Raw genomic sequence first — 22,027 nt, 5'->3', positions numbered from 1 at the left:
TCATTAAATGAAATAGACATTTTTGAAAGAGTAATTCCGAACTATGCGGTGGTGTCTGACTATTATGCACTTATGTGCAGAAGGCTGATCAAAAGTTCATGTGCATTTTTAATCTCTCTGAATGTTGTTCATCGGAGTCTGATTCTTTCACACTACATACGGAGCAAAATTGATCAAAACTAGGCAGTCTATTGCACTATTGTAGAAAAGTTGTCATATTCAAAATTGACATGAGAAGCATTATGATCTCTTCACCTTTTTAAAATGAAAGGAGGAATAGATGAACAATGTATGTTTTGAATATTGGCTGTTTTCTAACATCACTAACTTGATACATTGACAATTTCATCATACTGGAATTAAGAGCATTTTTCTAGGATTGTATCTCTTGTTTTGGAAACATTGATAAATATTCTGTGAAGTGTAGAGAAAGTTGTGTTTGATTAAATCTAAGGAAACCTAGATTTAGATCTGCATGTTCACGGATCTAACCATGTACTTTGTCTTGAGATAAAAAATATGCAAAATAAATTAACTAAAAATAAAATTATTTTTGAGGAATGTTCAAATTTTCTGTGATTGCTATGCATGGATGGATTTCATTGGTTATTGGTTAACTTTTTTTGAAAGATCCCTGCACCTCTGCAAAAGCAGACATTTCTCTGACTTGATTCTCCTTCTCCCACCCTCTTTCCCTCTCATATAAATGAAGATGTTTTGATTAGGTTCAGGGAAGTGAGTTCACTGTCAGTATATATAGTGTGACATTTTTTTTCCAGCCATCGATGCCTTGTTGTTAACATTTTATGGGGGAAGGGAGCCATTTGTTTTCCTGCATTTCCCTCCTGCCCCTGTTCCTTCCAGATACTGAAAGTACATGATTGTGACCAGACCATAAAGAATAAAATCTGTCTACAAGCTATACAAAGTATAACATTGGGAATAAGATGTTGACAGCTATGATCTATAGGGCAAAAGAAAACACAGAGGAAAGAGCAAAAAACAGCCCCTCTGTCCAGTTTTCATAAGTCTTTTATTATGTGCAGATGGAACTTTATGCCATAATTATTGAAAAGGGTCTTGCAGGGCCATCATCCAGAATAGCTGAGCAGTGGTTTCAGCTGAATGACAGAAAGCTACTTTCTATCTCCCTAATATGGAAAGACCCAAAATGCCAAGGAAAGATTATCAGAGGCTGGATTTCAAGAATAAAATGACTGCCACAGCTAGGGGCTACCTATTTTCCAGTGTTGGAAAATATAAGATGACTGGCTAGAGACAAAATCTATATCTAGTGATACTTTCTCTCTCAGCAGTACACAAATAATATTCAGTAGCCGACAGCAGGCAAATACCCAAAGCTTCAGTTTTGCTCTCAGTGTATTTCTTTTCATTCTTACGTCAATGTTTTGGAAGTTGTAACCTTGGAGGAAATCACACAAACATAAAAATAGTATTTTAAAAGTAGCAATTCTGAAGATCATCAATTGTCTAAATAAGACAATTTGTGCATCCCGAATCTCTTACTGGAAAGATGGTAACTATATCAGTTACAGCTTTCTCTCCCATAGCAAAAGTCAAATTATATTACCGGTAACTACATGAAAACTTCATCACATGCATCAAGTTCATTAAGTCCCCATAGGATTGGGTAGAAAATGATTAAGATTTTAAACTACACCTTGGTTAGAATGCACCACACTTATTTTGAATAGTACTTTTGTAGAGAATGGTTTCTCAAGCATGCATTATCAAACTCTGGTGTATCCCATTTATTCCTTGCAAATGTATAAAATTTACATTTCAAATGAAATAGATTTCATTTATGAAATGCAGAAGATTTGACAAGTAGACCCTAAATTCTAATTTATAAAAGCATACTGATGAACCAATGGTATAGGTGAAAAATAATATTACTGTTTGCAGAAAAATAGATGTTTCTATTTTGAAAGTGATCATAAATTAATTTTTCAAATTCAGTCTGTCACCTGTATTTTCTTTGAACAAGCAAAAGGGTACTTTCTGTATCAAATATAAAGATTACTACCTAGTTTTGCAAAAACAGTCAAAAGGAAAGGGGGGAAAAATCTAAATGGGACTCCAGGTAACTCAGAATTCTGAGAGTGACTGAACTAGTGCCTTTCAAAGTTGGCAACTTTAATATGCATAGTCTTCAACTCCTAGGAGGGTGGCTAGGGAATTCTGGGAGTTGAAGTCCACCTCTTAAAGATACCAAGTTTTAAAATCAATGATCTGGAGGGAGGTAACAGAACTGGCCATCCCATGGAAAGGCATAGGAGGATAAGAAACCCTGAAGATGAATATTCCTAACGGCAACACGGTGATATTGATCTCCTTCTTTGGCTTCTTACATGCCTGTCATATCTCCTCCTTTCTCTGTAGAACTCAGGAAATTGTTCAGGGATCTGGGTTATCTATTTAATCTTTAAAATAACCCTACAAGGTAGGTTAGGCTGAAACAGAACCTGTATCCTCCAGCAACAGAATATGGTTTAGAAATGATCTCCCCACTCCCAATCCATCATTCTAAACAGTTTACCTCAGTATTGCAGCGCAAGGGATAATTGTGTTCCTCTATATTACATTGACCACATCTTGCTCTTGGAAGTAAGATGTTGCTGTTATGATTGCCTGATCCATAGATGGACAGGGCATTAAAGATGAAACACGTATCCTTTGAACTCCAAGCAGAAAAAGGGACCCTGAGTCCAATATGAGATTCGACTCTATTTCTTTCAGCATTCTCGTTTTTCTTTTGCATTCATACTTTGCCTCAACAATAACAACCTTCCAACCAGTTTCATTTCTCTGTTGTTTCAGGTCCTATGTCACCATGCAGCACTATGGAGTGAATGGCTATTCTCTCCACGCCATGAATTCCTTGAGCGCAATGTATAATCTGCACCAACAAGCAGCCCAGCAAGCCCAGCATGCACCTGATTACAGACCCTCTGTGCATGCCCTCACGCTGGCAGAAAGACTGGCTGGTAAGAACAAGGATGGGTTTTGTGCCAGATGGGAGGGGAATATGGGAACAGCAATAGTCTCCCCCTCCTGAGTTACCGAGGGGACTGGCACTTTAAGAAAGTCAGGGTTGAAATAACTAGAAATATCCTATCTGCCCAGTTGTTTATGGATTCAAAAAGAAGAGGAAGAAAATATGTCATTTCTCTTCCTTGCAATTCTCAGCACTTATCACGGTGGTGATATTGTTAGTTTTTAGTATATCTTCCCCTTCTATTCATTTATTTGGCAGTACAGACAGTACTTACATACCTCGACTTATGACCACAATTGAGGCCAAGATTTCTGCTGTTAAGTGGGACATTTGTTAAGTGAGTTTCGCCCCATTTTAAGACCTTTCCTGCCTCAGTTGTTAAATGAATCACTGCGGTTGATAAGTTAGTAACCCGGTTGTTAAGTGGATCTGGCTTCCCCATTGACTTTGCTTGTCAGAAGGTCGGAAAAGGGGATCACGTGACCTTGGGACATAGCAACGGTCATAAATATGAACCAGTTGCCAAGCATCTGAATTTTGTTCACATGTTCATGGGGATGCTGCAAAAGTCATAACTGTGTTCTGCTACGGACCCCAAAGAACGCAGCACACACAAAGTCTGTACAAACCTTAGTTTACTAAATTAAACAGGTTTTTTTTTCAAACAAAGGCTGTTAATTAACTTTCTTAATAGCCTACAAGAATCCAAAGAATAAATAATCTTAATCTTGCTATGGTTGGCAGAAAGCCCCGAAGCAATTTGTAGAGAACTAAGGTCAAGGCATGAAGGAGAGTGAATGAAGTTGTTCCCTGCAAATTGCTTCAGTCATTGTCCTTCCTTAAATAGGCTAAGGGAGTGGCCAATTAGCCCCAAGCCTTACTCTTGAGGAGACCTCCTCCTGAGGAGCCACTCCTGCCTTTTGGCAGCTCTGCGCACCCGTGCATCAAGAAGAGGCTCCTCCTCTTCATCCTCTTCACTTAAGGGAGCTTCTGGAGGTTCTGAAGGCCCTGGCTGAATCCCCACCTCTGGCACCACATCTTCTCCAGCCTCATTGTCCGACTTGAGTGCCAGCTGCACAGGTTGCTGGCGCAGCACCACACCAGCCTCCTCGCTGTCCGAATCAGCCACCAGCCACACAGGCCGCGTACGGGCCACAATAAACTGTGAAAAATATTCGTGCCACTTTTTTCAGTGCTGTTGTAACTTGAACAGTCACTAAATGAACTGTTGTAAGTCGAGGACTACTCGTACTTATAGAAGAAATGCAAGCTTAAAACATCCATATTTGGTAGCATCAATTTCACCTAATATTCAGTTAACTGAATATTAATTGTTAAATAATTGTTAAAAGTATTTCTAAACCACTTCTCATTAGAAAAGCAATTTACAGTCATCCTTAAAGCATTTTGGAATAAAAAGAATAAGAACAATAATATTGGAACAACCCACTCCAAGGCGCACATTATTACATACACCTTTTCTGAAAATATTTCTTTAATGTATTTGTATATTTGGGATGTGGTGGCTCAGTGGCTAAGATACTGAAATTGTTGATCAAAAGGTCATCAGTTCTGCGGTTTGAATCCCTAGTGCCGCGTAATGGGGTGATCTCCCATTACTTGTCCTAGCTTCTGCCAACCTAGCAGTTTGAAAGCACATAAAAAATGCTAGTAGAAAAATAGGGACCACCTTTGGTGGGAAGGTAACAGTGTTCCATGTACCTTTGGCATTTAGTCATGCCGGCCACATGACCACGGAGACGTCTTCGGACAGCGCTGGCTCTTCGGCTTTGAAACGGAGATGAACACCGCCCCCTAGAGTCGGGAATGACTAGCACATATGTGCAAGGGAAACATTTGCCTTATATTTGTGTATGTCACTTTCCAAAATATGTACTGTTTTAAGAAGCATCTTTCCTGTACAAATTTGATTGTGCAAATTTCTATTTATTTATTTTTATTTATTTATTGAATTTGTATACCGCCCTACTCCTGAAGGACTCAGGGCAGTGAACAGCCAAATAAAATACGTATAGTACAAATGTTAAAAAACCATTAAAATACAATTAAATAATTGGCCCGGAAAACGAATTTAAAACACCCCAAATTCATAAGACAAATTTAAAATTTAAAAATTTAAAAATGTTTAAAAACAATTTAAAAGAGAGGTTAGGCCAGGCCAGCCTGCTGGAATAGAAATATTTTAATGGCACGTCGGAAAGCGCGCAGATCCGGGATCCTCCGTATCTCCGGGGGGAGCTCGTTCCAGATGGCGGGTGCCCCCACAGAGAAGGCTCTCCTATGAGAAAGTGAGAGAAGACCTCATTCACGGTTGCCACCAAATGAGTTTATTTTCTCTCATTTGGACTTCTTTAGATTCCTCTTGAGATGCCCTTGTCTCTTCTATAGTGGAAGCTCTTTTTTCGGATTTTAGAAAATGGATCTTCCCAAAGAACCTTCTTTTTAATCAGGATTTACGAGGGTCTGAACTCAGGGGAATAATTCCATGGATACAGAAAAGCTGAGCTCTGCAGGCAATAGTAGGGGTTAATAGAACAGCAAAGAGGCAGAGCTTCATAATGTTTGCCATTCCTTATTTTCGTCCATAATGTTTATCCAAACCCTGTGCTGTCCAGATTTGTTGACTTTGCTAGCTGGGATTATGAACGCTGAAATTGTATTACTTCCAGTGGGACCTAATTAGGAAAGATTGGCTTACATACAAGAGCAAATATTTGAAAATTACTTGTACTTCAAATAATATAATAATGCTCACTAATTCAGCCTTGCATTTTTGGATTTTGCTTTCTTTGGTCAAATCAGGCAAGTTATGTCTACCTAGAGGTGATGGTAGCTTTGAAGCAGAAGTTTTTCCCAATTATTTAGTTTTTGTTGGCTGCCATATTATTGTTATTATTTTTAACACACAAATTACACTAATTAAATTGGCCCTATTTCTTATCTTCCAACGGCTGTACGTTTCAAGACATCATCTTGGAGGCCCGTTATGGCTCTCAGCACCGCAAACAGAGGAGAAGCCGCACAGCTTTCACAGCCCAACAACTGGAAGCCTTGGAGAAAACTTTCCAGAAGACTCACTATCCAGACGTGGTGATGCGGGAGAGATTGGCAATGTGCACTAATCTACCAGAGGCTAGAGTACAGGTACCCAATCAATTAGCATTCCTTGTGGGTATACAATTGAGCTAAATGCTAAATGATCTGTGAATACGTGTTTTATCATGATAACAGTGTCTCAAGCACAGCTAAGTGTATCTAAAGAATCAAATAGTTTTTTAGCAGCAAAAATGCCTGTTAGCCAAGATGGAAGAGGGTTTGTTTCTCTTAGATGATGACTGTATGTGAGCACTGTTGTTTCCATAGGCTTAGTCCAAATGTTAGATCTTTGAACTCTGAAAACAGATCATGTAATACATAAATATCTTTCTCCTAATTGTGCATAACCGCTGTGTTAAGATCCAGGGTTGGTGCGCAAGAAACACTTGCTAGGCGAAAGCTGGTCAGCCCTTATTCAACCACCATCCCCCCAATTCCCCACAATCCAACAATTACTGGTCCGTTCCCCAAAGTCTCTGCCCACAGGGCACACCTACAGTCCCAGAGCAAGGCTCGAACTCATGCGCCTGCACATGCTTTGTGCAACTTCCTGGCAGTGGAAGTCCACCAATGTCAAGGCAAAAGATCAAGCCTTCCTTTCTCGGTCAGCCTGCGCCCTCTCTTCCTCCCTGACTACTCTTCCAATGCCCAAGGGGCCTGGGACTGCCTCCTCCTCCCTAGGTCATTTCTCATGGGCATAGGGATTAAGCCCATCCCCTCCATCAGCCCCAGATCCATCTCCTCCTCCTCTTCGGGCCTGAGCTCTGATGGGACCATGACATGCTGCTTCAGAGCATAATATGATTATGAAACACCCAGACAAATAAATCAAGCTTCCTGGCCATATTTCCTTTTTTGGTCCTTCCAGTATGACATTCACTTATTTCTGCTTCTGTGCTATAAACACAGGGTTAAATTGCACAATACACTTGATGTATTTTATACATAGCAACTGCCTAAATGTTCTTTATGGTACAGTTAAAGCTTGGAGCTCATATTCTGATTGAGATCAATGCCTGGGCAGAGGAGCAGGCTTAAAGTTGTTTCAGAAAATTGAAATACCATGGATGAATTAAGAAAGGAAAAAAACCCAATGATGCCAATGAAGCTTTTTCCTCTTCTCCCTTCTCTTTTTCATGTGAGATGGTAGATTTCATAACTACCACACCTTCTGTGTATAGTGGTTTCCATTAGGGTACATATACTAGTATAAAGAAAAATGAGGATCACTTGATATATATTTAACATGTAAAATTAAGCCTGCAGATGCAAGCTAAGACATGTTAATTTGTAGCTGTTCCTCATTATGTGTGTTTAGATATTATTCCTGCTTGTACTTTATACATACACTTCTAATAGCTGCCAATGACACGGGATCCAAAATAATTGTTTTCATGATGGCAACCCAAGATGTGATCTCAAACTCATAGCAATATCCTATGCACATATTTTTATATAATTTTATTAAAGTTTTTTTAAAACTATAAGAATTAATGCAACATAATATAAAGTAAAAAGAAAGAAGAAAGAAGTGTAAGAAAGGAAAAGAAAAATAGAAAAGGAAGAAAAAAGATACAAAGAAGTAGCTCCCAATTGTCTTTACAACAACTATAAGTACAATTATATTACCTCTTACACTATAGTTACAAAATATCTCCCTTCTTTCTAAAATTTATTCTGTTTAATAATCAAAAACATGAATCATAATTTCATTCTTTCTGTTCCATGCAAAAAAATTACAAGACATTCTCAGTCACTTATAAATGTAGATATTGTCTTTTCTTTGATCAAAAAGTAAAGTAGTTATGCATACAATAATCTTGCTGTAGTTATATACAAAAACAAAGATCCAAGACTTTTTTCCAGCTCTTCATCCAGTTTACCCCTTTCAAAAAGAACCACTCTGGCTTCTATTGTATATTAATCTTTAAGATCCTCCGAAGCAATGTATGTATTTGGATCCAGAATTTCCTAGCTTTTTCACACATCTACCAAAGATGATATAAAGTCCCTTCTTGTTGTTCGCATTTCCATCATAAATTTGAAATGTCTTTATACAATTTCTCAGGTGGCAAATACCAATGTTATATCATTTTATAAAGGTTTCCTTAAGATTATACATAATGTAAATTTCAATCCTTTCAGCCACATATTTTCCCATTGTTCCATCTGTATATCACAACCAAAAATGTTAGCCCCCTTTATTATAAAATCATAAAAATGTGGGTCTTACTTCTGGAGCAACGAAAAAGAAAAAAAGAGAAAAAATTGAGATGCAGTTGGATTTATGGAGATACATAAATCTCCATCTAAAACAAGATCTTGTATTGACTGATCTGCATTAGGTGGTTAATTGGGATAGAAGTTAATTTGCAGGGGGCTAAGACTTTGAATTATATCTTGTTTTAATTGTTTTAAATAATCATTTCCCCCTCTTTTAAGTAGCATTGCTCCATTTATATTCCACATTAAGCATTTTTATTCCATCACAAAGCCAAAAGTTTAGAAAAATCTATGCTTGTAGCACCTACTTCAGGATCATCTTTCAATTTCTTGTTGCACTATTGGAATTTTTGTGTAGTCTTCTCTGATACCTCCATTTAGATCTCCTATTTTTCTTGGATTTTAGCTAAAAATTCCCTCATTTTCTTAACATAATTTAGTCCAAACTTCTGCTATTTAAAAATAAAAATCAAACCTTGTAATCTGTCCCATCAGAATGGGATTTTTTTCCTGCTTTAATCTTTCAGTAAAAAAAAACCTCTTATGCAAAATTCTAATAGAAATTTCTGTAAAAACTATATTTGATTTATCAATCATCAATCTTGTATTAAAATGTTGCTTCAAAACCTGATTCCTTGCCTTCTTCCTGATAAATTTCACCAAACATGTCTTAGCACATTTCTTGTTCATGCACAACTGGAATTTAGTCTACATACTTTAGCAATTTCTGCTTCAGTGTCCTCTTCTTCCTAATCCAAAAAGTTTGCCAGGGCTTTAATCAACTTTTCTCTAATATCTTTATTCCTCCTGGATTGCTCTAAGTCTTAAACAAAATTTCTTCTCTCTCAATTCCAATAGAGATAGATTATCTAGTTCTCTTTCCAATTCTATAGCTATAACTTCTGTCTTATGCTCTAACATTTTTGATTTAGTCATTGACCTGTTTTACTACATGGACACTTGTTTTAAAAACTTTCCATCTTTTTAACTTCATCTTTCATATCCTCTTCCATCTCTACAAATCTTTCACCTACTTTTTTCCCAAAAACTATCAATTTGGTAACAAATGATTTAGTTACTTTAGTATCAAGTGATTCTGCTGATATATTGACCAATTCATCAAACATTTCCTGAAGCAGATATGGTTTAATTCCTTCCTCTGCAGGTTGCTCAAATTATCCTCTCCTCCCTTGCATTCTCTCTGCTTTTCTTGTTGTCTTGCTTTTAATGCCAAAAGGAAAATGTCTCAAAGAAGGGGGACGGAGACAAACTTTCCCTACTTTTTTCTTTCTTTCTGTGCCTTTAATACATTTATCTTTAATGCCACTCCATAAGCAACCTCACAATCCTCATCTTCATAGATGCAGTCAGCATTATAGTCTGACTCATTACTTTTTTCTTTTGGTTTGCAAAATCCACCAATTATCTGCACTTATTAATAGTAAACAGAAAACATTTCCACAAAGTTCTGGTACATGTGTCTAATATATTTCCAATTTATTTAAAAACATTTTCACAAAAAAAAAAATCTTTCAAAATAACTGTCCTCTTCATCCATTTTAAACTTTCTTATATCAGCTCCTTGCCAAGCTTTTTGCAAAAAATAAAATAAAATAAATAAAAAATAAAAAATAAGTCATTAAAGCTCTTCCTTACTTCCTTTGTAATCCCACCCCCAAAAATTATAACTCACCAAATGGAATCTTACCCCATCACTTAGAAAATATCTCTTTAGCTATAAATTAATTACATGCTGATTGTGACTCCTTAGCTCCTGCAGTAATGAGAAGCAGCTATCCAGAATGCAAATGGGTGATCGCATGATCTCTCATTTATCCAGAAAATTTGTGCCTGCTGATCTCTGCTGATCTGACTGCTGATCAACATTGTATTGCCATTCCTGCTCTTTCCTCATGATCCTCACCAGAAGCTCAGCGTTAATTTATGCATATTGTCCCAACAATAAATTCAAATACACTTAATGGGGTTTAAGTATGCATAGGATTTAAATATATATACTACATCAACATCATCTATCTGCTTTAATTTTAAACCTTTTATCAGACCCAGATTTATTGCAGGTCATATTTTCAAACAAAACAACTAGGAGTTTGCTGCTAGCCATTTATAAACAGGAGAGCATGCTGATTAAAGATTGAATTTGTTTGAATTTGTACATGTAGTTTTCTAAGATTTCTGGAGTGGGCATGATGAGGAAAATTAAATATTCAATCCAAAATTTTATCTTTTATTCTTCCCCTTTCCCCTTTTCTTCGTCTCCTTATTTTTGGTGGGAAACAAAGGTTTGGTTTAAAAATAGAAGAGCTAAATTTCGAAAGAAGCAGCGCAGCCTGCAGAAAGAACAGCTACAGAAACAGAAAGACTCAGAGGCCAATCACAGTGAAGGCAAAGCAGACACCCCCGTGTTAGAAACACCAACTCCAACTCCTGATGCAGACAAGTCTCTGAACTTGCCAAGGGAGGTAAATGCAGAGCTCAACCTGACTCTCTCAGAGCATTCAGCCAGCGAGTCAGCCACCGAGGACCAGACAGACAAAGAGGAAGAATTCAAGATCTCCCTGGAGGAGAACAATGAAGAGAAAAGCCCTGGAGGGGAAAACAAGGTGCTGAACAGTAAGAGGGCAAGTCCAAAAGCAGGTGAGAAAAAAACCAGTTTCCTTTGCTAACACTTTTTATCTCAAAATCATGACATTTGACATTGTATCTCAAAATCTAATCATGTTAGATTAAAGCATGCAAACTCAGGTTTCCAGATCTCTTAACAATGTAAAAGATTTTTTTTTTTTTAAAGATGTTGAGGGTAGAGAAGGGAAACGCAACAAGGACATGGCCAGAAAATACTGGGAACATTAAAAACCCCTTAAAATAATCATACAACCGAACCATTTCAGTCACTTACAGACTGATTATTTCAAAAGGGAATTTTTGTCTCTGAAGAAAAGTGGCCTAAACATTTTTTATAGTTAGCTTCTTTTTCTCTTGAGTTATTCAGTTAACTCACATTCCTTGTTTCATTCACTGAGTCAGGCAGAACAATGTGAATGAAGCAATGTGGCTTCATTCTGGAACCTGAGCTAGATAGGAGGTTGTTTCACAAATCCTCAATAGTCTCAAAGCATTGTCATGACTCTGAAGTTGACAACTTTTACCTAAACATCAAACTGAACAAGCACCAATTTAATCTGGTAACAAACTGTTAAGTGTGAAGGTATTGCCAAAGAAGACTACTATTAACCCAGGTCTTGGAATTACAAAGTTACAGCTTTATATTGTAAAAAATCATGGAAGGCCTTCATCCATCTTGGTGCAGGTTTAGAGCAATTTTTCCAAATATGACAGGCTGATGGGATATGTATAGCATTCTCAGCTATTTCCTACAAGCAGAAGCCCTGCATCTATCTTAGTGTGATGCGTTTTTTCCAGACTACAATGCAGGTTCACATTCAGCTTTTGCTTTAATGAATGCAACAGTAACATTTCACACAAGTGATAATTCATTCTTGGATGAGTTCAATCCAAGCACATATGAAGCTATATGGCAAATATTTAAAGACTAAATGCTTGGCGCCAAATAATGAGGTTGCCTGTATGGAAAGTTGGTATTACCATCACTTTGTTGTCACATAACAATCTGGCAAAGGAGTGATGTAATAACACTGAGCATGACAGCAATCAAGGAAAGAGAAGTGTTATAAATGGCTGCTATATAAATTTTGGCCTTAGACTTAGATCAGACAATATTATTTTCTCCTCTTTCGAACTTCCACTTTACGACTGCTAAAGGAATCTTCTAACATCTTCTAACCCAGGTCTCCAAGCTTGTCTCTATGCTTAGAAATATATGAATGTTTTAATTTTTGTTGTAAATCCCTACCTCTGAATGAAATTCATGGTATATAAATCAAACAAGTGTTTTTTTGCATTTGTATAAAAGGAAGAGCAGATCACTGTTCCTTAAGATATCATATTTTATCTGGATCAGAATTACTAAGAATAGTTTGCAGGGTTTTAGACAAGAATGTGTCCAATGGCATCTGAAATTCGAGGACCCAAGATCTTTTACATGAAAAAGGGAGATGTAGATTTTCAGAGGTTTCTAAGTGCATCCTCCTACATCTCTTGGAATTGTGAGTTCTGTCTAGGGCTGCTGGCGGTTATGGAAAAGCAACAAAAAGGCCTTCCCATGGTTTCCACAAATCATGTTTTCAAGCATGGTGTTACAGCCATAATTCTTTCTCCCTGACTCCAATGCCCAGAGCTTGAGACATCTTTTAAAAATCCCAATGAAATTTATTCATTCCAGGTTGGATCTTAGGTCTTCATTGACTTGATTTTGTTGTGTTTAACAATGCAGAATCCCCTGTCGGCACTGCTCCCACTGCATCCTCCAGCAGCGGCATGTCTCAGGCGCATTCCTATTCGTCTTCTCCTCTCAGCCTCTTCCGCCTTCAAGAGCAGTTCCGCCAACACATGGCAGCTACCAATAACTTGGTCCACTATTCGTCCTTTGAAATGGGAAACCCTTCTTCCATGCCCTATTTGGGTATGAATGTCAACATGGCACCTCTAAGCTCACTGCATTGCCAGTCTTATTACCAGTCCCTCTCTCATGCCCAGCAAGTGTGGTCCTCTCCAATTCTCCAGGCCTCTTCCTCTCTTCCCAGCCTGAACAGTAAAACAACCAGTATTGAGAATCTCCGGCTGCGAGCAAAGCAACACGCTGCCTCCCTGGGACTGGATACTTTACCAAACTGAGGGTCTAGCCAAACTCCAGCAAAAGTCCGATAAACAGATGGCTTCAAGGAAACACCCAAGTCTCTGCCACTGGAGAGAAGGATTTCTGATGTAGAGCCTACTACTTTCCATTGTGTCCCCATTAATGTGCTCCCATTTGTGGGGAAAGGTTGACAGAAGTCGTGTGGAGACCACATCTGGCATTACCTCTGCCTCTTTGCACTGGCCAATTTGAAAAAAAAAATAGCCTACAGAAAGGTGTTTTAAAATGTGAAATTGTCTTCAGAACTGTGAGTCAAATATGAACTATTTGGGAACGTTGTTGTTATTCTATGTGTTGAGAGCTTTGCTTTTATTTGGGGTGGGAGCAGAACTGGGAAGAGGAAGTCCCACTTCAAACTGTATATAGTCTTCATGTTCTTTCACTTGTGTGTTAATATCAGTGTTGCCTTAAGCAGAATTGTGGAACACCCCTCCTTCCATTTTCTTTTGCCTTTTATACTTATTCAGTAGATGGAATCAATGTTGTCATTACAACAACAACAAAACAGAGGAAAAAGAGCAAATTCTTTATCAGCTGGTTTTACACAATCAGTATTCCTAATACAGTGGAACAAAAATAGTTCTGAAACTCCAGTGCCACTTTTCGCTGTATGTTATGAACACCAGGATATAATTAAGAATTGATTCCTGGTTAAGCACTTCCAGTCGGACAGGTTCAGATTTTTCGTTGAAGCACTTCCTCAGATAAAATGGCTGAAAGCCCTACTAATTTTTCTGTATAAATTCCAAAGACCATTACCCACCTTTTTCTCTCTTATGCTAAAATACATCATTTTCTATTTGTATGTTTGTGCAACTTTGAAACTGAAAAACAGTTACGCAATGGTGTGCTTTATCTGCCAGGTCTTTTCTATATTAGTTGCATGCAAAGTCACGGCAAGAGATGTTGGCACCCTTCCACTGGGCAGTGCATGGCACCTTTCTCCTGCCACCCAGGCAAAGTGCCCTGTATTGTGTCTAGTAAATTTGCTCCCAAAGGCCCCTTTCATCCTCCCTGTAATAATAGTAATAAATTTCATCACCAACTATCTGCTGACATTTTATACTGTCTCAGTCTGGTTAATGATGGAGCTAGTCATTACATCTGTGCACTAATTCATACTATGATATTCCAAATGTGTCCTCACACCCAAGATTGCCTGCAATATTATAGTGCTTTGTGTCCAATTATGGAGTGGTACATCAACATCAGAAATGCTCTTAAGAAAACATTAACGTCTGCTCTATATATATGATGCTTTTTCATACCGAGCCTCACAATTTACATAAATTGTAACTGGCCTAAGCCCTCCTGACTTTGATGACTCTAAATGATTTGGGGGCAATTCAAATCCAAACAATGATTTTCTTTAGACTAGGTCAACCAAAGTACTTTTTGTAAGACAATAATTCTGTAGACCTAGGTCAGGATAGTAGGTGTAGATTTTGACTAACGTCAAAAATATCGAACAGAAGAACATTTATTACTTTCAATTTGGAAAACAATGGTTAACATTCACTTTTATGTTTTAAAATATCTACCTGATATTTACAAGCAAGGCCATGGCTTCGTTCTGCTTAAAAGAATATTTCTAAGTAGTTCTCTCCAGATTTGTTAGATTTCAGTTCAAGTCTTTCTGGCTATGAATTATAAAAGTTACTGTAACTCAATATACTTGGAATGCAACCAGGTTGAGGGAGGCAGAGATTCAATAGTACAAAAATGAACATAGGACACTGGGAGTTTAAGAAGTGGGGAAAATCAAAGTAATATTAAAAAGTTATAAGAAAGATGCTACAATGAAATTAATCTTTCATATAAATTAATTTCTTGTTAGAAGACATAGTGCAAAGACATGGAAAAAACATCTTCCAGATTTTTTTTCCAGTTTGGTTTGTAATGCCAATGGCTAAATAGAAGAGAAATCTTACAATGAAAGATTGTCATTTTAAAATATTATTGCCTAAAGTCTGTAGGCACTTAAGAAATTAGCAAACTTATTTTAGAACTTTTATTTTCTATAAATGAAACTCTTTCCTATGATTTCTTTCCCCTACGGGTTGCAAAGCTTCTTCTGGTAAAATTTAGACTTCCTCAATCCAGGTTTGATTTTGAAGTTTGCAAGCATACCTCTTTTGTTGAGTACAAAACTTTAATTATTGTTATAATTTTTTTTGTACGCTGCTTATGTATCTTCAAAAGTTAAGGTTATACATTCTACACACACACACACACCCTTTTTCATTCGGGAACATAATGCATACAGACATATACAATGTTTTTACATATTGTAATTACTGAAGTATTTAATTATCCTCTTATGTCAAAGGCTTTGTAATTAAACTGAGCAAAAATTCTGTTGCTCTGAAAGCTTTCATTGAATAAAAATATTCAGTTAACACAGAACACGGCACTCTCAAAATTACTTTAGCATTTCTCAGTTTCAGTGCAGTAAAATTTTGATTTTGGGCGGAGAAAAATAAATAGTAAAAAGAAAAATTAATGAATTGCAATGTAAATCAGTCTCCCCAAAAATGGATTATATATATATGACCAACTCCCTATGTCACAATCTGGTTAATAAAATAATATGTTGTACCTTTTAAACATATGTGAAGCATACATGAATGGAATCACAGATTTTGAGTCTGAAATTATATTCTTAATTTCTTCAGAGCAGTTCTCATACACCGTTTTGAAGCTCTTTCTTGAAACTGAACTGGGAAGTACTTTGAATACTTGATCCAGATTTAAGCCCTTGGAATTCTCTTTACATCATTTATGTATCTAAAGTCTAACCAGGTTTTGAAAACAAATTGTGTTAAAATACAACCATGTTCATACTAATAGGTAAGAGAAAAAAGTTCTTAAATTGTAGTGTATCCTTTTCAGGTGCTTCAGGAGATTATTCATTTCCCATTATAGGGGAACATATTGTACTGTAATTTATTTTGCAAGGGCTGCATGCAAAAGATAGTGGGAACCCCTGAAAAAGTGGGGATGACAAAAGTAAGAATCTCACCACCTGCATTCAAATCAAGCTGTTCATTCTCTTATATAACCAATGGCTTCCACTCCATGAAGATATAATTAGCCTGGGCAGAGGTGAAGGAAGCTTTTCATTAAGTAGAAGAATCTCTCTCTGACCTTCAATATCACATACACAAACGTCTTAGAGGCTGAAAGCCAGAAGCTGGGAACAAAACTAAGCTATAACCCTTATCCCTGAAATATTAGTTTTTATGTGCAGACACCTGGTGAACTCCCTTTTGCAGTCCGAAGCAATTAAATTACCTTTTTACTTGACACCTACTCCTGAACATTTTCACAACGAGACTTTGGGGAATGTTCCAGATATTAAGCTTTGAACATATCTGCACTTACTGTTTAAGCTGCTCCTGTTCTTTGTTCCTATCTAAATCAGCCTAGGTGAAACACATCTGGACTGAGAGAGTTTGGCCATTGTTTACAAGGAAGATTAGACTGCAGGCTATTGTGACCTTAAATTGGACATTTCCATGTTGTTGTGCGCTCCTACCATTTCATTGAAGGAAAGCATTTGCCAATCACTTCATCTTTCTGTGCATTTTCATGCCTGTACATAGATACATAAAATAAATATGTTTTTGTATATGTATATGCACACATACAAATATAAATACATATATAAATTTATATATACATATAAATTTATATATGTATATAAATAATCGAAATGCACATATAACTAGATTCAACACCCAGCTTCCAAAATAAAATTCCTTGCTTGCCAACTGTTTTACACTATGGTAATTACCAGTGTTTAAAAAGGTTGCTGTTTCATAACCCAGCAAAATGTTTTTGTCATTTTGTCTTGCTAGCTGAGGGCTTTAAAAATAATAGCGCAGAGTTTCACTGTTTCATTATTCTTTTTCAATCCCTGGAGATAAATGAGAGAGAGAATAAAAAAGAACCATTGTAGCTATCTAAAAGAAAGAAATTGGTAATTAAAACACATTTCTAATGGGTTTGAAACCAGCAACCTCTTATTTATCAAGCCAAGCTTTTAACCACCATGCTATCTGACTGGCACTGCTGGAAGTAATGTCTTTGATCAGGGCAAGTATTGTTTCAATTTGGAGGCATTTGTTTTCCTTTGCAAAGTAGCAAAGGAACTGCTGGGGTTTGTCTACAAGGAATAGAAAGCCCTCCAGTTGAAACAGACAAGAGAACTTGGATGACATAAGAGGAAACAGGAAAAGCCCCCTGGAGGTTCAAGGGTGGAGGTGAGTAAAGGCTGACATTATCCAGTTCCGACCTCAAAATGTTTGCTGTCTCATTGTTGGAACCAGCCATTGTGGGACAGTGGCCCCCAATCTTTTGGGCACCAGGGACCGGTTCCGTGGAGAAAGGTTTTTCCACGGACTGGAGGGGGCGTGGTCTTGTGTGTTGCATGCATCCCGCAAATGGGGCTTCTCTTGTTTGCGGAGCCCAGTTGCTTGCATGCTGCGGACTGGTGCTGGTGCACGGACCAGATGTTGGGGACTCCTGCCTTACAACTCCCAATATCCTGTAGCTGACAGAAGTGATAGTTGAGTAGCAACTGGAGGCTACAGGATTCCTATCCCCTCATATACTAAGCCCACATATAGATGAACAGTGAACTGAAATGACTGAAAATGTTGTCTTTCAAATATGTTCTCCTTCGATAAAAGAGACTACGATCCTTTCTGATCCAAAGTTGTCAAACTGGGGGTTATCAAACTTTTTCAGAGTATGTAATCTGTTGCTGAAAGAAATATTTGCATACCCAGAACTCCTGAACAGGAAGTAAAGCTTTAGTGATAAAAAACTTTTATGTGTTCAAGTGATTCCCCCCACCCCTATTTTTTTGCTTAGTTTCTTGTGTAAATCTCATCAGGTTTTTGTGGAACGCTAAGATTTTGCAAAACAGAGTTTGAAAAATCCTGGGGTCAATCAGGTCTATCTCCCAAAAGTCAAAGATCTGTTAAAACTTCCCGAAGCTACTTTGTATACTGCTGTGGTGGGAACTGCCTCTGGAGTTTGTATTCACTGAATAAACTAAAGTACAAATTTCATCAAACTCCATATTGATTTTATAAAATAGTTATATATAACAACTTAAAGTTGGGAGAAAAAATATGAATGCATATGTTTATTAGGCCCACCCAACTACTTTGCAAAAACTTGTGCTTTTTCTAAAGCAATTCAAATGCACAGAAAATGCACTTGGTTACTGATGTATATTTTTTTTTAGTGGACAAAAAGGAGAAAACAAATTTGAAGGATTGGTATTAAACTCTACATCACTGGAGCTAGGAAATTCTCTCAAGAGAAGTCACATTTGAGAATAAATCTTTCATAAACTGATCTGTTACTATTGATGCTTAAAAATCCTCTGTGGCTTAAAAACCAGAATACATCAATTTAGATGTTGGGAGCTGTTTATAAAAAGGTGATTTACATTGCCTCTATAGACAGTCCTCAATTTATAACCACAACTGAGCCCAACATTTCTGTTGCTAAGTGAGACAATTGTTAAGGGAATATTGTTCCATTTTACAATCTTCCTTGCCTTGGTTGTTAAGTTAGTAACACATTGTTAAGTGAATCTGGCTTCCCTGTTGATTTTGCTTGCAGGAAGGTCGCAAAAAGGGATCACATGATCCCGGGACACTTCAACCATCATAAATAGGAACCAGTTGCCAAGCACCTGAATTTTAATCACGTGACCATGGGGATGTTGCAAAGGTTGTAAGTCTGAAAAATGGTCATGTCACTTTTTTCACTGCCGTTTTTACTTCGAATGGTCACTAAATGAATAGTTGTAACTTGAGGACTACCTCTACTTACCAACTTGACCACTGAACTACTAATCAAAATCATGCATGTGGACCATATCTAGATAAAGACCTAAACATTTAAAGGGTGAAAAAAACTGATATAATTTTCTGTAAAATTGAAGCTATAATGTAACAGTTTTGTGTTGTAGGATACACTATCTGGCAATGCAAATATGTATAATATTTATTTATTCTCTGATAGTTTAAAATAAATACAATTGTATTCTTTTGAAGCAGGCTGCAGCATGACGCCATGTAACCAACGTGTGTCCGTCTTACTTTATGTAAAATGCCTGTTATCTTCAGATAATAAAAAAAAATATGAGGAAAAATATGTTTCTTTGTTATTTATCGAGACAAGATCAATATTGGAAGAATGATTGAATTGCTTGCTTTCTTTCAAATTGAAGGTTAGAAATACCTAGATGACATTTTATTGTTTTGAAGAGTGATTTTATTCGAAGTATTTTAAAAAAATAAATAAACACATTCTCCAGTTCAGAATCAGAGTAAGAATGGCATTACTTGGACTGTTGGATCTGACCCTGAATGCACATCATTAAAAAAAAGGAAAAGGAAAAGGAAACCTAGTCATTCCATTCAAATTTTAAAAGCTGAAGTTTGGCATCTCAAGGATGGTAAGAATCAAAGTATCTATGACAATCTCAGAGACTGTTACATTAAATAAAAATAAAATATTTTTAGTCAAAATCAAAGGGTTAAACCCATGAGATTGCCATGAAGTTGCCTGAAAATTTGCAAGATTCCAAATGAGAAAATCAATTTTTTACGAGATTTGATCAACTTGGTCACCGTATATTAGCAAACTCACTAAACATTATCAGTAGAACCAAGAGCAAAAGCTGGGAACCTCTACTATAGAATGGACAACTTTTTAATATCTTTTTCCCAATACATTCAACCTGGAATCATGGTCTCTGCTTCTGTCAGTTGTTAACAGTGTGAAAAAAGTTATATCCAAAATGGACCTTATTTTCCTGAAACATTTTCTATTCCCATATTTTAATTTAGGAAAATAATAATGATATAATAATTAAAATATTTTAAATTGCATATATTGTAGCCTTGGAAAGGTAAATTTATGGCCCTTTCGTTCAGTGGATTGAAGACCTGATTATACTTGCTACTTATGAGTAGACTGCATACAGATGTAGACTTTTTATGGACAAGTATAATGAAATATGAACTCATTTATACAGAATGCATTAGGTTAAAAAAGGGCCATAAATGTATCAAAAATATAAATGCGTTGAACAATATTTGTGTTAAATGAATAAATGTAGAATTGTAACTGTTTATTGTTAATGACAGATCATATTGTTTCTTTTTTCTGTTGAATTTTTTACTTTTATTCGCTATAGAACTTTTTATGTTTTTTTTCTTTTTGACAATGTATATTTCTATCACTATTATTTTTGTGTTTTGATCTTTTTTTTGTTACTAATTAAAGATCAATATAACAAAATTTAAATATCACATATTTTCCTCTAAACAGAGGGGGGGGATCAATATTTCCAAGTATGAACTTGGAACTTTTTTCAAATAAAAAAAAAATGCAGTGAAACTTCTTTTTCTTTCTCAAGGAAAAAACAGTCCAGTTGCTTTTTGAAAAACCACCTTTGAGACATCTATGACCTGGATGACTGAAAATCTCCATAGACAGTTAACATCTTTTCTTCATGCTTTCTCTCAGCAGCTTGCATGCCTACTTTAACAAGCCATAGTGTAACTGCAAGAAAGCTAATTCTCTGAAGCATCATGGGCTAGTGGTAATCTTCATTAGGAAGGAAGAAGAATGAGGGTGAAGGTTTATTCTCTGAGCTTGTGGGCTGGTTTCCAAACATTTCATTACCAGGCTAGATAACATCTTCAGCAGAGTTTAGGGGATGTCAGTGTCAGTGTTCTTCTGTTTATAAGGCTTCATGTTGTCAGTAGGCCTCGTGATGGGTCAGGTGTGGGTGTGTTAAGTGAGGGTCTTGTGATGGAGAGGTTACATCAGGTGAAGGTTATTGGGAGGTGAAATGCTGGTTGGGGGAGGCTTGCATGGGTTGGTTGAGGGTTGGTGCTGTCTCTGGTTGGCTGTGCAGTTGATCTGGATTCTGAGGGGTTTGTAGCTGGTTGTAGGCCAATGTGTCTGTTGATGGAATTGCTTGTGGAGTACCAGGCTTCGATCAACTCACCAGCATGGTGGGTGATAGCATGGCTGATGATTTTTGTGTTGCCCTGATTGAACTGGTGCTCTTTGGTGTCAGTGTGGGTAGGAAGAAGAATGGCCATCACAAACTCACCATGAGCCATGGTGGTGCAGTGATTAGAATGCAGTATTACAGGCTAACTCACCACTCATTGGCAGGAGTTCAATTCTGACCAGCTCAAGGTTGACTCAGCTTGCCATCCTTCAGTTGGTAAAATGAGGACCCAGATTGTTGGGGGCAATACACTGACTGTGTAAATTGCTAAGAGAGGGCTGTAAAGCACTGTGAAGTGGTATATAAGTCTAAGTGCTATTGCTGCGGAATTAGACTAGGAGTGGGGTGTGTATGCAAAATCTCATATTTCTTTCTCTCTCAGTCCAACCTACTTCACAGCGTTATTACTGTGGGAAAATAAAAGACCTAATAATACAGTACATGAATCTAAGCTTGATTGATACAGATTGATCTAAGCTTTACATAAGATTACCTAAGATTCAGTTGTCTTCTCTCTAGCAATAAAAACGCACCTGAAGATAGAAGCACAATCACTTATTCCAGATTAGTGCGTCATCAGTTAGCACTGATGCTGGCTTCACCCAGCACATTGAATCACAAATTAGTCAATCATATTTCAGCCTTGCATGCATATTTTTTTAAAAAGAAGAAAGCTTAGCCATGACATAAAATAATGTGAGTAGAAGACATTGCAGGTAAGGAGACAGCCAGCTAAAGTAACAGGCATGTAGCAAGGAAGCTTTGGGGAGAAATCTGAATAAAGGCTATTTAGTGTACACTCTGCATGAGATTGTTT

At 37.0% G+C, this 22,027-nt stretch overlaps 1 protein-coding gene across 1 annotated transcript; it reads left to right on the top strand.

Annotated features, from left to right (window-relative positions):
* Positions 1 to 2,845: 2,845 nt before the first annotated feature.
* Positions 2,846 to 13,344, top strand: DMBX1 (diencephalon/mesencephalon homeobox 1). Its single transcript, XM_034415010.3, has 4 exons — positions 2,846 to 3,008; positions 6,006 to 6,184; positions 10,663 to 11,017; positions 12,735 to 13,344. Exons 1-4 carry the CDS (start codon positions 2,855 to 2,857, stop codon positions 13,133 to 13,135), a joined length of 1,089 nt encoding a protein of 362 aa, XP_034270901.2. The 5' UTR covers positions 2,846 to 2,854; the 3' UTR covers positions 13,136 to 13,344.
* The last annotated feature ends 8,683 nt before the right edge of the window (positions 13,345 to 22,027 follow it).

Source organism: Pantherophis guttatus, chromosome 3 (genome assembly GCF_059756535.1).
Source record: "Pantherophis guttatus breed Tessera chromosome 3, ASM5975653v1, whole genome shotgun sequence".
Lineage (NCBI taxonomy): Eukaryota > Metazoa > Chordata > Lepidosauria > Squamata > Colubridae > Pantherophis > Pantherophis guttatus.
The sequence above is the reverse complement of the archived record's forward strand: the minus strand, read 5'-3'. Positions and strand labels throughout refer to the sequence as shown.